The 15,107-nt window shown below is 43.6% G+C and overlaps 1 protein-coding gene across 2 annotated transcripts in view; it reads right to left on the bottom strand.

The window, feature by feature from the left end:
• The window catches only part of LOC139549523 (F-BAR and double SH3 domains protein 2-like), a 125,200-nt gene extending 120,262 nt beyond the window's left edge, over positions 1-4,938 (bottom strand). For both annotated transcript variants that reach the window (XM_071360107.1, XM_071360108.1), the window contains exon 1: positions 4,375-4,938. In XM_071360107.1, the coding sequence (XP_071216208.1) occupies positions 4,375-4,395 (21 nt within the window). In that variant the 5' untranslated portion in view covers positions 4,396-4,938. The remainder of the gene's footprint in view (positions 1-4,374) is intronic.
• Positions 4,939-15,107: the final 10,169 nt, after the last annotated feature.

Raw genomic sequence — 15,107 nt, 5'->3', positions numbered from 1 at the left:
TGATCTGGTGCTTCTGTCTCCAACCAAGGAGGGCCTACAGCAGCACCTAGATCTTCTGCACAGATTCAGTCAGACCTGGGCCCTGACAGTAAATCTCAGTAAGACCAAAATAATGGTGTTCCAAAAAAGGTCCAGTCACCAGGACCACAAATACAAATTCCATCTAGACACTGTTGCCCTAGAGCACACAAAAAACTATACATACCTCGGCCTAAACATCAGCGCCACAGGTAACTTCCACAAAGCTGTAAACGAACTGAGAGACAAGGCTAAGAAGGGCATTCTATGCCATCAAAAGGAACGTAACATTTGACATACCAATTAGAATACTTTAATCAGTTATAGAACCCATTTCCCTTCAGGGTTGTGAGGTATGGGGTCCGCTCATAAACTAAGAATTCACAAAATGGGACAAACACCAAATTTAAACTGCATGCAGAATTCTGCTAAAAGTCCCAAACCTTCCATAGCAAAGCCATCACCTACAGAGAGATGAACCTGGAGAAGAGTCCCCTAAGCAAAGCCATCACCTACAGAGAGATGAACCTGGAGAAGAGTCCCCTAAGCAAAGCCATCACCTACAGAGAGATGAACCTGGAGAAGAGTCCCCTAAACAAAGCCATCACCTACAGAGAGATGAACCTGGAGAAGAGTCCCCTAAGCAAGCTGGTCCTGGGGCTCTGTTCACAAACACTAACAGACCCCACAGAGCCCCAGGACAGCAACACAATTAGACCCAACCAAATCATGAGAAAACAAAAAGATCATTCCTTGACACATTGGAAAGAATTAAAAACAGAGCAAACTAGAATGCTATTTGGCCCTAAACAGAGAGTACACAGTGGCAGAATACCTGACCACTGTGACTGACCCAAACTTAAAGAAAGCTTTGACTATGTACAGACTCAGTGAGCATAGCCTTGCTATTGAAAAAGGCCGCTGTAGGTAGACCTGGCTCTCAGGAGAAGACAGGCTATGTGCACACTGCCCAGAAAATGAGGTGGAAACTGAGCTGCACTTCCTAACCTCCTGCCCAATGTATGACCATATTAGAGACACATATTTCCCTCAGATTACACAGACCCACAAAGAATTTGAAAGCAAACCCAATTTTGATAAACTCCCATATCTATTGGGTGAAATATCACAGCTTGCCATCACAGCAGCAAGATTTGTGACCTGTTCCCACAAGAATAGGGAAATCAGTTTAGAACAAACACCATTGTAAATACAACCCATTTTTATATTTATTTATTTTCCATTTTGTACTTTAACTATTTGCACATAATATTACATTTGAAATGTCTTTATTCTTTTGGAACTTTTGTGAGTGTAATGTTCACTGTTAATTGTTTATTTCACTTTTGTTTATTATCTATTTTACTTGCTTTGGCAATGTAAACATATGTTTCCCATGCCAATAAAGCCCCTTGAATTGAATTGAGTGGTGCATGGAGGGGTTTATCAGGGTTAGAGAGGGAGTGGTGCACGGAGGGGTTTATCAGGGTTAGAGAGGGAGTGGTGTACAGAGGGGTTTATCAGGGTTAGAGAGGGAGTGGTGTACGGAGGGGTTTATCAGGGTTAGAGAGGGAGTGGTGTACGGAGGGGTTTATCAGGGTTAGAGAGGGAGTGGTGTACGGAGGGGTTTATCAGGGTTAGAGAGGGAGTGGTGTATGGAGGGGTTTATCAGGGTTAGAGAGGGAGTGGTGTACGGAGGGGTTTATCAGGGTTAGAGAGGGAGTGGTGTACGGAGGGGTTTATCAGGGTTAGAGAGGGAGTGGTGTATGGAGGGGTTTATCAGGGTTAGAGAGGGAGTGGTGTATGGAGGGGTTTATCAGGGTTAGAGAGGGAGTGGTGTACGGAGGCGTTTATCAGGGAAAAGTGACTTCACTCCATCCCTCCTTTCATCAGTCACATACGAGACCACAGAAAAAAAGGACAGAGGGAGGAGAGAGAGTGAGGGAAGAGAGAGAGAGAGAGAGCGAGAGAGTGAGGGAAGAGAGAGAGAGAGAGAGCGAGAGAGTGAGTGAGGGAAGAGAGAGAGAGAGAGAGCGAGAGAGTGAGTGAGGGGAGAGAGAGAGAGAGCGAGAGAGTGAGTGAGTGAGGGGAGAGAGAGAGAGCGAGAGAGTGAGTGAGGGGAGAGAGAGAGAGAGCGAGAGAGTGAGTGAGTGAGGGGAGAGAGAGAGAGAGCGAGAGAGGGGAGAGAGAGCGAGAGAGTGAGTGAGGGGAGAGAGAGCGAGAGAGTGAGTGAGGGGAGAGAGAGCGAGAGAGTGAGTGAGGGGAGAGAGAGAGTGAGTGAGAGTGAGAGTGAGAGTGAGAGTGAGAGTGAGAGAGAGAGAGAGAGAGCGAGAGAGTAAAGAGAGAGAGAGAGAGAGAGAGTAAAGAGAGAGAGAGAGAGAGCGAGAGAGTGAGGGGAGAGAGAGAGAGAGCGAGAGAGTAAGTGAGTGGAGAGAGAGCGAGAGAGTGAGTGAGGGGAGAGAGAGCGAGAGAGTGAGTGAGGGGAGAGAGAGCGAGAGAGTGAGTGAGGGGAGAGAGAGCGAGAGAGTGAGTGAGGGGAGAGAGAGCGAGAGAGTGAGTGAGGGGAGAGAGAGAGCGAGAGAGTGAGTGAGGGGAGAGAGAGAGAGTGAGAGTGAGAGAGAGAGAGAGAGAGAGAGAGAGAGAGGGCAAGGAGAAACAGGAAAGATAACGGAGGGAGAAAGAAATAGAGAATGGGGAGGTAGAGGGGAGATGTACTCTCTATCCCACCCATAAAGGGGAGGACGGGATGTGACATGTTCAGTCTGCCCACAACGTGTCTTACAGACCCAGTGGAGCAACAACAGCACCAGGGAATAACCAGTAATTAAGTGAAAACTGTGCTCAGGTACTGCAAGGCGGTAACTGGTTCTCATACACCTATTCTAGAATAACTAAGAGCATGAAAGAGAAACACAGACTATCTATCTCACACACGGTAAATGGCAGTCAGAAAGAGACAAAGGGACACTATACTTTGTTACAGTATATTCTACATTGTACCAGAGAGTTGTCACAAAACACAAACACACACAAAGGGAAGACTGTAGACAATGGCCCATGGATTACTGCAGTATCCTCTTTTATGAGCTACCGACAGAGGTCATGTCGTTGAATATTATCGGTGATGGAAAAACTAAGGTTCGAGACCGGATAACTACCGGTCTCTATGGTATGGAAATGAAATGCGCGGTGTTTATGCGTGTTTTGTGTGGGCTGTCGGTAATAACTAGACAGCTGTGATGAGCTACCCTGAATAAGGCACTGTGCTGCTTGTATAGCAAACAACGTCATTACAGTAACCCTTCACTGACTGACCACAGCGGAACATTCCTTCTCCTTCAATTGACTGAACGGCGCAAACAAAATGCCAGTTAGCTAGCTAGGTTTTGTCCAAATACACTAAAAGCCAATGCAAGGGTGTGTTAAAAACACCTAATGGAACAGCGTTGTGGCTACCAAATGCACCCCCTTCCTATCTTCTGGTTAGCTATGTTTTACGAGGGGCAGAACCCGTGGACATTACTCCAGCCCAGATGAAATGACAGCGATAACATCGTCATCGGAGCTGTCAGAAACATGATTTTTTTTTGTCCTGTTTTATACTTCATCACTGTACTTCAAATTTGTTTCGAAACATTATCATAACTAGCTATGTCCCGAATGTTCCTTAAACTACAGATGATATGCCTATAACTATACCTTTCTGGAAGACTGTAATCTAACTGGCTAGCCCGCCTGGGTTAACGGGACAGACTAGCTACAGCTTGCCAGTCATCTGATAGATAACAGCAGGTCATCAAGTAGTGTGTCAACAAGGTTGTTAGCTAACTCAACAAAACGTTTCATCATTTGCACAACTATAAACTATAGATAAGGGAACAAACTGCAACAGAAAGATAATTAATTGTGCAGTACTTGTTCAGCCACCTTAGCGATCTAGTAACATTAGTTATAGCAAGCTGTTGGGCTATTCAACATTTCGCTAACGTTAGAAGGGGCCAGTGTCTTTGGCTATCTGTGGTTAGCTAGCTAACGTTACCAGATAGCGGTTCCTCAAGACCTCCACAACCAGACCTAGCTAGCTAACCAAACAGTGCCTAGTTGGCTAGCTGGCATAACTACAACCAGGGTTGAAATTCACAGTCGAATACAAATAGCTACAATATGTGCAACCCACATAGCTAATAATAGCAAGCTAGCTAAGTAGCTAACCTTAACGTTACATATAAATGTTATTAGCAAGTCAACATCCCACTGAGAGCTGGCTAACTAGTAGCAATCTAACATAAATAATTTAGACGCCTAGATAGCACAGGGTTGGAGAGGAATAACGTTAGTTAGCCAAGTAAAACTCACCTTTCTCGGCGGGGGCTGCATGTTGAAGCATTGACATGAATGGTGTATTCCTTAAGAAATAGCTATGTTTATTCCAAAGAAATCCAAGGGTGGGGGGGTGGATAATTCCTTCAAACCACCAAGAAGGAGGGAAATGTGAAAAAAGCAGTCAGATTTGGACTCTGGCGGACATGTTAGAATTAAAGCGAACGCTGGCTAAACCAACTCTACACTAACAGACCTTAGGAGAACACTGCGGGGTACAGAGACAGACGGGGACTGGAAAATGATGGAGAAATCAATGGAGGCCAGAGGTGTTGAGGCTTCCCCACGAAATTAGGCACGACTGCGCCTCCCTGTGGTGATGGAAGGTAAAGACAAATCCAAACAGCGCCAGAAACGTCCCTTTCTTTATTTTCTACATAGCTCTATAACAATCATTTCTTGTTTTAAACCGCTAGCAACAAAATTCGAATCGGAATCTCTTGTAATATGAGCTCAAAAAAATAAATGAATGGTTGTTTTACGTTAAACGAAAGCCCCTTCGCCGTGACAATACGCCGTTGCTGCTTCGCAAGGAGACTGGCTGCGTCTCTGGACCTGCATAGCAACAAGAAAGTGTAGTCGATCGAGGAAACATCGATTGAACGTAGAAAGGCCAGATCTGCCAGATATTTAAAAGCAAGCTAGCCAATCCCAGATATATAGATTTTCGCCCTTCAGGAATTTACGCACTTTATTTCAGTCCAAGTTCAACACACACACGTCTGACTTTACTTGGGAGGACTTTTTGGGGAACAACAATTGATTCCTATTCAAAATCCTACTATCTCTTACCCAAACCCTAATTTTAATCCTAACCCTAATTTTAACCCTAACCCTAAACTTCTCAGCCTAAAATAGCCTTTTTACAAGTGAGGATCGGAAAAATGTCCTCATCTCATAATTTTAGTTGGTTTACTATTCTTGTGAGGATTTTTGTTACTGACAAGTATAGTAACATGTGTACACGCACGCACAGTTGAGATTGTTTGAGGTCCATGTAATGGGTTGCACCTGTGTCGAACTCTGACGTGAAAGATACAGTACAGTTGAGTGGACAGCAACATGAATTGTCAATATCCTAGATCTCTCTCAATTCAAATTCAATTTCAATTTCTGGGCTTTATTGGCATGGGAGACATATGTTAACATTGTCAAAGCAAGTGAACGAGATAATAAACCAAAGTGAAATAGATTTTAAACAAAAGGGATATAAAGAATAAAAAATAAACAGTAAACATCAAATTAAATATTATTGGTCACAAACACATGGTTAGCAGATGTTAATGCGAGTGTAGAAAATGCTTGTGCTTCTAGTTCCGACAGTGCAGTAATATCTAACAAGTAATCTAACAATTCCCCAACAACTACCTAATGCACACAAATCTAAAGGGGTGAATGAGAATATGTACATATGGATGAGCGATGGCCGAGCAGCATAGGCAAGGTGCAATAGATGGTATAAAATACAGTATATACATGTGATAAGAGTAATGTAAGATATGCAAACATTATTAAAGTGGCATTATTTAAAGTGGCGTTGTTTAAAGTGACTAGTGATCCATTTATTAAAGCAGCCAGTGATTGTGTCTCCATGTGCAGTAGACAGCAGCCTCTGAGTTAGTGATGGCTGTTTAACAGTCTGGCCTTGATATAGAAGCTGTTTTTCAGTCTCTCGGTCCCAGCTTTGATGTACCTGTACTGCTAAACCTTACACTCACAAACGTTCCAAAAGAATAAAGACATTTCAAAAATCATATTATGTCTGTACAAAATGGATAAATTAACATAATTATACTGTAGGTTGTATTTACAATGGTGTTTGTTCTTCACTGGTTGACCTTTTCTTGTGGCAACAGGTCACAAATCTTGCTGGTGTGATGGCACACTGTGGTATCTCACCCAATATATATGGGAGTTTATCAAAATTTGATTGTTTTGCCGGTCAGTGTAATCTGAGGGAAATATGTGTCTCTAATATGGTCATACATTTGGCAGGAGGTTAGGAAGTGCAGCTTAGTTTCCACCTCATTTTGTGGGCAGTGTGTACATAGCCTGTCTTCTTTTGACAGCCAGGTCTGCCTTTGGTGGGCTTTCTCAATAGCAAGGCTATTCTCACTGAGTCTGTAGATAGTCAAAGATTTCCTTCATTTTGGGTCATTCACAGTGGTCAGGTATTCTGCGACTGTGTACTCTCTGTTTACGGCCAAATAGCATTCTAGTTTGCTCTGTTTTTTTTTTTGTAAATTCTTTCCAATGTGTCAAGTGAGCACAAACAAAGCAACTGGGCTGGATAACCTTCCTGTAAGATTCATAAAGGATAGTGCTCGTTTCACTGCTAAAATGATAACGCATATTGTAAACCTTTCTATTAGTAGTGGTACATTACCCAATGATCTCAAAACAGCCCGGGTGGTTCCACTCCACAAGAAGAGTAGTAAAACAAATGTAGGAAACTACAGGCCTGTGTCAATCCTCAACACCGTATCCAAAGTTGTTGAGAGATTCATTTTTAATCAACTTGAGGGATACCTTCTCGAGCACCAACTCCTTTATGTACTCCAGTCTGGCTTTAGAACAGCTCATTCAACTGATTACTTGCCTTATCCACATTTTTGACCACATCAAGCAGGAAAATGAGAAGGGGAACTATACAGGTATGGTCATGTTAGACTTACAGAAAGCTTTTGACACTTGACCATGATATTCTCCAGATGAAACTGAAATGCACGTGTCTAAATGATGAGCAGTGAATTGGTTTACGTCTTATCTGACCAGAACACAAGTATGTAATGTTGGTGATATTCTGTCAGAGGCCAAATAAATATCCTGTGGAGTACCGCAGGGATCCATTTTAGGGCCTCTCTTATTTCTTATATACGTTAATGATATGCCAGATACAGTAAAGTGCAAACTCCTGATTTATGCTGATGATTCAGTCATACTGGTATCAGGGAAGGATACAGTTTACATCGAGGAGAACCTGAGTAAGGAATTGCATTTTGATAGAGTTTGGTTGACTGACAACAAATTGTCGCTACATTTGGGAAAAACTTAATTGATTTTGTTTGGAACAAAACATACAGTAAATTGCTTAGGGCTGACAAGATAAAGGTAAACTGTGCTGGCAAGGAGATTGAATCTAAAACAAGTGTAACTTATCTTGTTGTGTCCCTAGATCACTCCCTTTCTGGAGACCTGATTGCTGCTAAAATTATTTCTAAAATGCCGAACAAATTGAAATTTTCATATCGTAACACTACATATTTGAACATTAAAGAAAAAAAGAAACTGATTGTCTCAGCCTTGATTCAGTGTCATTTTGATTATGCTGCTCTGCTTGGTATAGTGGGCTATTGAAAAAGCTGAACAAGAGAATGCTGGTCATGCAAAATAATGTTATCCGGTATATGCTGAATGTCCCCCCCTAGGACCCACATAATGTTATTAGGTATATGCTGAATGTCCCCCCCTAGGACCCACATAATGTTATTAGGTATATGCTGAATGTCCCCCCCTAGGACCCACATAATGTTATCAGGTTTATGCTGAATGTCCCCCCCAGGACCCACATAATGTTATCCAGTATATGCTGAATGTTCCCCCCAGGACCCACATAATGTTATCCGGTATATGCTGAATGTCCCCCTCAGGACCCACATAATGTTATCAGGTATATGCTGAATGTCCCCCCCTAGGACCCACATAATGTTATCAGGTATATGCTGAATGTCCCCCCCAGGACCCACATGAGCGTTACCAGGTATATGCTGAATGTCCCCCCCTAGGACCCACATAATGTTATCAGGTATATGCTGAATGTCCCCCTCCTAGGACCCACATAATGTTATTAGGTATATGCTGAATGTCCCCCCCAGGACCCACATAATGTTATCAGGTATATGCTAAATGTCCCCCCCAGGACCCACATAATGTTATCAGGTATATGCTGAATGTCCCCCCCTAGGACCCACATAATGTTATCAGGTATATGCTGAATGACCCCCCTAGGACCCACATAATGTTATCAGGTATATGCTGAATGTCCCCCTCCTAGGACCCACATAATGTTATTAGGTATATGCTGAATGTCCCCCCTAGGACCCACATAATGTTATCAGGTATATGCTGAATGTCTCCACTAGGACCCACATAATGTTATTAGGTATATGCTGAATGTCCCCCTCCTAGGACCCACATAATGTTATTAGGTATATGCTGAATGTCCCCCCCAGGACCCACATAATGTTATCAGGTATATGCTGAATGTCCCCCCCTAGGACCCACATAATGTTATCAGGTATATGCTGAATGTCCCCCCCAGGACCCACATAATGTTATCCAGTATATGCTGAATGTCCCCCTCCTAGGACCCACATAATGTTATTAGGTATATGCTGAATGTCCCCCCCAGGACCCACATAATGTTATCCAGTATATGCTGAATGTTCCCCCCAGGACCCACATAATGTTATCCGGTATATGCTGAATGTCCCCCTCAGGACCCACATAATGTTATCAGGTATATGCTGAATGTCCCCCCCTAGGACCCACATAATGTTATCAGGTATATGCTGAATGTCCCCCCCAGGACCCACATAATGTTATCAGGTATATGCTGAATGTCCCCCCCTAGGACCCACATAATGTTATCAGGTATATGCTGAATGTCCCCCTCCTAGGACCCACATAATGTTATTAGGTATATGCTGAATGTCCCCCCCAGGACCCACATAATGTTATCAGGTATATGCTAAATGTCCCCCCCAGGACCCACATAATGTTATCAGGTATATGCTGAATGTCCCCCCCTAGGACCCACATAATGTTATCAGGTATATGCTGAATGACCCCCCTAGGACCCACATAATGTTATCAGGTATATGCTGAATGTCCCCCTCCTAGGACCCACATAATGTTATTAGGTATATGCTGAATGTCCCCCCTAGGACCCACATAATGTTATCAGGTATATGCTGAATGTCTCCACTAGGACCCACATAATGTTATTAGGTATATGCTGAATGTCCCCCTCCTAGGACCCACATAATGTTATTAGGTATATGCTGAATGTCCCCCCCAGGACCCACATAATGTTATCAGGTATATGCTGAATGTCCCCCCCTAGGACCCACATAATGTTATCAGGTATATGCTGAATGTCCCCCCCAGGACCCACATAATGTTATCAGGTATATGCTGAATGTCCCCCTCCTAGGACCCACATAATGTTATTAGGTATATGCTGAATGTCCCCCCCAGGACCCACATAATGTTATCAGGTATATGCTGAATGTCCCCCTCCTAGGACCCACATAATGTTATCAGGTTTATGCTGAATGTCCCCCCCAGGACCCACATAATGTTATCAGGTTTATGCTGAATGTCCCCCCTAGGACCCACATAATGTTATTAGGTATATGCTGAATGTCCCCCTCCTAGGACCCACATAATGTTATCAGGTATATGCTGAATGTCCCCCTCCTAGGACCCACATAATGTTATCAGGTATATGCTGAATGTCTCCCCTAGGACCCACATAATGTTATCAGGTTTATGCTGAATGTCCCCCCTAGGACCCACATAATGTTATCAGGTATATGCTGAATGTCTCCACTAGGACCTACATAATGTTATCAGGTATATGCTGAATGTCCCCCCTAGGACCCACATAATGTTATCAGGTATATGCTGAATGTCCCCCCCTAGGACCCACATAATGTTATCAGGTTTATGCTGAATGTCCCCCCCAGGACCCACATAATGTTATCAGGTATATGCCTAATGTCCCCCCCAGGACCCACATAATGTTATCAGGTTTATGCTGAATGTCCCCCCCTAGGACACACATAATGTTATCAGGTATATGCTGAATGTCTCCCCTAGGACCCACATAATGTTATCAGGTTTATGCTGAATGTCCCCCCCTAGGACCCACATAATGTTATCAGGTATATGCTGAATGTCCCCCCTCTAGGACCCTCATAGGGGTACAGGAGTTCTGGGAGATGGGCTTGTTGCCTTTGGAGTCCAGAGTGGACCAACTTAAACTTAATCATATATGTTTGACATCTTAAATGATCGTGCACCAGGTTATATGAAAAACCACATTGATATGGTCTGTAACCAACACAGTTACAATACCAGAGGTAGTGTTATGTCTTGTAAAATCCCAAGAGTAAACAGTACTGTTTACTGGACATTTTTTCTATACAGACATTTGTCTCTGGAATAGCCTCCCCTTAGAGATCAAGCAAAGAAAAAGTGGAAATAGTTTTAAAAAGCGGAGAACGTTTTTCATTTGGACAAGGTCGTCTAAGTAAGAGAAACCACTCCACTGCTCCTTGTGCCCCTACTGCTGGTCAGGTGTATATATTTGAAGGATCGGTATGATGTGCAATTAATAGGTTGTTTTTTATTTTTAAGGTTAGGGAAAAGTGTAGTGAATAGTGACACTTTTTAGGATGTCAATATAAATGAATGTATTTATGGTTGTTTGTAATTTTGTCGTGTCTTTCAATCATTATATGTGTTATTGTTTTTACCATCGAGGACCACTTTGGAAATAAGTGTTTTAATGAATACTTTCAAGTGATATCCTCTGGGTCAACATTGTACATTTTGTTGTATATGTCTGTTACCCAAAATAAATTTAGTTAAAAAAATATATTTTAAAGAGTAATTATCTTTTTGTTTTCACATGATTCAGTTGGGTCTAATTGTGTTGCTGTCCTGGGGCTCTGTGGGGTGTGTTTGTGAACAGAGCCCTTGGATCAGTTTGCTTAGGGGATTCTTCTCCAGCTTCATTTCTCTGTAGGTGAAGGCTTTGTTATGGAAGGTTTGGGAATCGCTTCCTTTTAGGTGGTTGTAGAATTTAACGTCCCTTTTCTGGATTTTGATAATTAGTAGATATCGGCCTAATTCTGCTCTGTATGCATTATTTGGTGTTTTACGTTGTACACAGAGGATATTTTTGCAGAATTCAGCATGCAGAGTCTCAATTTGGTGTTTGTCCCATTTGGTCTGGACCCCAGACCTCACAACCATAAAGGGCAATGGGTTCTATAACTGATTCAAGTATCTTTAGCCAGATCCTAATTGGAATGTCGAATTTTATGTTCCTTTTGATGGCGTAGAAGGCCCTTCTTGCCTTGTCGCTCAGATCGTTCACAGCTTTGTGGAAAGGGCCCAGGGCCCAGGTCTGACAGAAACTGTGCAGAAGATCTAGGTGCTGCTGTAGGCCCTCCACGGCTGGAGACAGAAGCACCAGATCATCAGCAAACAGACATTTAAATTCAGATTCTAGTAGGGTGAGGCCGGGTGCTGCAGACTGTTCTAGTGCCCTCACCAATTCGTTGATATATATGTTGATGAGAGTGGGGCTCGAGCTGCATCCCTGCATCACCCCCCCCCCCCCCCCCCCCCCCTGTGGAAAAACTGTGTGTGTTTTTGCCAATTTTAACCGCACACTAGTTTGTTTGTGTACATTGTTCTTTGTTATAGAGCCAAAAAGATTGGAGAAGTGGTTTATCCATACATACTTTTTGTGTTGTTATATATTTAGAGTTTTCCATTTTTCCCAGAAGTGGTTAGATTCTATGGATTCTTCAATTATATTGAGCTGATTTCTGACGTGCTGTTCCTTCCGTAGTGTATTTCTGTATTGTTTTAGTGATTCACCATAGTGAAGGTGTAGACTCAGGTTTTCTGGGTCTCTCTGTTTTTGGTTGGATATGTTTCTCAATTTCATTATTAGGTTTTTGCATCAAACCATTTATCATTGTTGTTAATTTTCTTAGGTTCTCTGTTTGACATTTTTAGATTTTATAGGGAAGCTGAGAGGTCGAATGTACTCTTTAGGTTTTCTATTATGAAGTTTACACCTTCACTATTACAGGGAAACATTTTGTCCAGGAAGTTGTCTAGAAGGGATTGAATTTGTTGTTGCAGTACTACTGCCAAGAGATGAGCTACAGGTGTACCTACCATAGGAGTCTCCTTGAAGCCGACCATTGACTATGTACATACCCAGCGTCCGACAGAGCTGCAGGAGTTGTGACCCATTTTTGTTGGTTATGTTGTCATAGTTGTGTCTAGAGGGGCATATGGGGGAGGGAATGCTGTCACTTCCAGGTAGGTGTTTGTCCCCCTGTGTGCTGAGGGTGTCAGGTTCTTGTCCAGTTCTGGCATTTAGGTCGTCACAGACTAGTATATGTCCCTGGGCCTGGAAATTGTTGATCTCCCTCTCTAGGATCGGGATGCTGTCATCATTAGGGATTCTACTGGGGGGACATAGGTAGCACACATTCTGACATTTTTCTATTTTGAGATAATTTCTTTAGTAATTTCTAGCCAGATGTAAAATGTTCCTGTTTTGATTAATTTAATAGAGTGGGTTAGGTCTGCTCTATACCAAATTAGCATACCCCCTGAGTCTCTACCCTGTTTCACACCTGGTAGTTTGGTGGATGGGACTACCAGTTCTCTGTAACCTAGAGGGCAACCAGTGGGTCCGTCTCCTCTATACCATGTTTCTTGTAGGATGACAATGTCTGTATTTCCAATTTCTTTGATGAAGTCTGAGTTCCTGCTCTTTAGGGCAAAGGCAGATGACCTCAGACCTTGTATATTCCAGGATGAGATAGTAAAAGCTTTGTGTTCCATAGTGTCTAGTGTTGTTTTTGTGTGGTTTAGGCCCAGACCATCACAGTAGGTGTGAGCTCAACACGTTGAGCATCTGATACATACCTCTTAGGTCGCAGGATGGGGCTTGGGCGGGTGTAATAGTGGGGGTTGGTCCTGTTGCTCTGCTCACAGCCTGTGCATATGTCTTGCTGTCATGTTGAGGTCCTTGCCACAGGGGAAATGGGGTAGGCAGAAGGGGCATAGGTCTGATATGGGGGGCCTATATAGGGTGTGGCCAGGGTTTGCATGGGGTGGTCTCAGCTGGTTGGGGTGTGGGTCTGGTGATGCTGTGGTCTGGGTGTAGGTCCTCTTGGCGTTGGTTCTCTCGGTGCAGGTCCTTCAGGTCTGGAAGCGTGTCTCGCTAGTTTGGGCGGGGTGTCCGTTGATTTTTTGATCCTGTGTGAGATGCTGGGGCTACGGTTGAGGGTGACGTCCTTCAAGGGCTGCTGCCTTGTTTGGGGGGGTGTTGTTGTGCTGGTTTGTCCCCCCCCCCTCTCTCTCTCTCTCTCTCTCTCTCTCTCTCTCTCTCTCTCTGTCTCTCTGTCTCTCTGTCTCTTTTTCTCTCTGTCTCTCTCTGTCTCTCTCTGTCTCTCTCTGTCTCTCTCTGTCTCTCTCTCTTTCTCTCAATCTCTCTCTCTCTCTTTCTCTCTCTTTTTCTCTCACACACACACACACAGACAGACAGACAGGCAGGCAGGCAGGCAGACAGACAGACAGACAGACAGACAGACAGGCAGGCAGGCAGGCAGGCAGGCAGGCAGGCAGGCAGGCAGGCAGACAGACAGACAGACAGACAGACAGACAGACAGACAGACAGACAGACAGACAGACAGACAGACAGACAGACAGACAGACAGAGTATGGGATTTGCTGTTGGGGGTATGATTTATGAGGATGGATTGGTATCACATATTTGTGTGTGTGTGTCTTTGTGTCTTTGTGTGTGCATGAACATGTGTGTGTGTGTGTGTGTGTGTGTGTGTGTGTGTGTGTGTGTGTGTGTGTGTGTGTGTGTGTGTGTGTGTGTGTGTGTGTGTGTGTGTGTGTGTGTGTGTGTGTGTGTGTGTGTGTGTGTGTGTGTGTGTGTGTGTGTGTGTGTGTGTGTGTGAATGACGGGTGTGTTTTTTGTATTTGCATGGGTGTGTGTATGTATGTGCGTTTGTTAAGGTGTGCAGGTGTCTCATGTGCTCCTTACTGAAAAACCAATTGCCCTCTGGGACAAATAAAGTTGAACTTGAACAGGTGAGTCACTCACACCTCTCGCCGTGACAGCTGGTTAATCAACCAGGTGGACCAGTGTGTTGACAGAGCTTGCCCCAGAGCAGAGAGAACTGAGCGAGGAGCAGAGGCCTAGGGGTTATGGCTTATGGTTAAGGTCATGTAATCATTAATACACTGGGTTTTTGGAACCGGTAAGACATTTCTCACCTCTCTCACCACCCACACAAACCTCTACACCACAGAGAGAGGGTGGGTGGGGTGGGGGGGGAATGGCTGCCATCGGTCCGACTGTACTCCTTTAAGATCTCCTTAATCATCTGTTCATTCAGGTGTGGTTTTATATTTACCCAGGAGGGTCTGCGTTTCGCCAGTCAGTCAGGTCAGTCTCAGCCTTGATGTTTATACCTGTGATCACAGATTACAGTAAAGGTTGTGTGTAATGGGTGTGTAGTGTAGATTACAGTAACGTTTGTGTGTAATGGGTGTGTAGTATAGATTACAGTAGCATTTGTGTATAATGGGTGTGTGGTGTAGGTTATAGTAACAGTTGTGTATAATGGGTGTGTAGTATAGATTACAGTAACAGTTGTGTATAATGGGTGTGTAGTGTAGGTTACAGTAACGTTTGTGTGTAATGGGTGTGTAGTGTAGATTACAGTAACATTTGTGTGTAATGGGTGTGTAGTGTAGATTACAGTAACGTTTGTGTGTAATGTATGTGTAGTGTAGATTACAGTAACATTTGTGTGTAATGGGTGTGTAGTATAGATTACAGTAACGTTTGTGTGTAATGGGTGTGTAGTGTA

This window comes from Salvelinus alpinus, chromosome 22 (genome assembly GCF_045679555.1).
Source record: "Salvelinus alpinus chromosome 22, SLU_Salpinus.1, whole genome shotgun sequence".
In the NCBI taxonomy this organism is placed as follows: domain Eukaryota; kingdom Metazoa; phylum Chordata; class Actinopteri; order Salmoniformes; family Salmonidae; genus Salvelinus; species Salvelinus alpinus.
The sequence above is the reverse complement of the archived record's forward strand: the minus strand, read 5'-3'. Positions and strand labels throughout refer to the sequence as shown.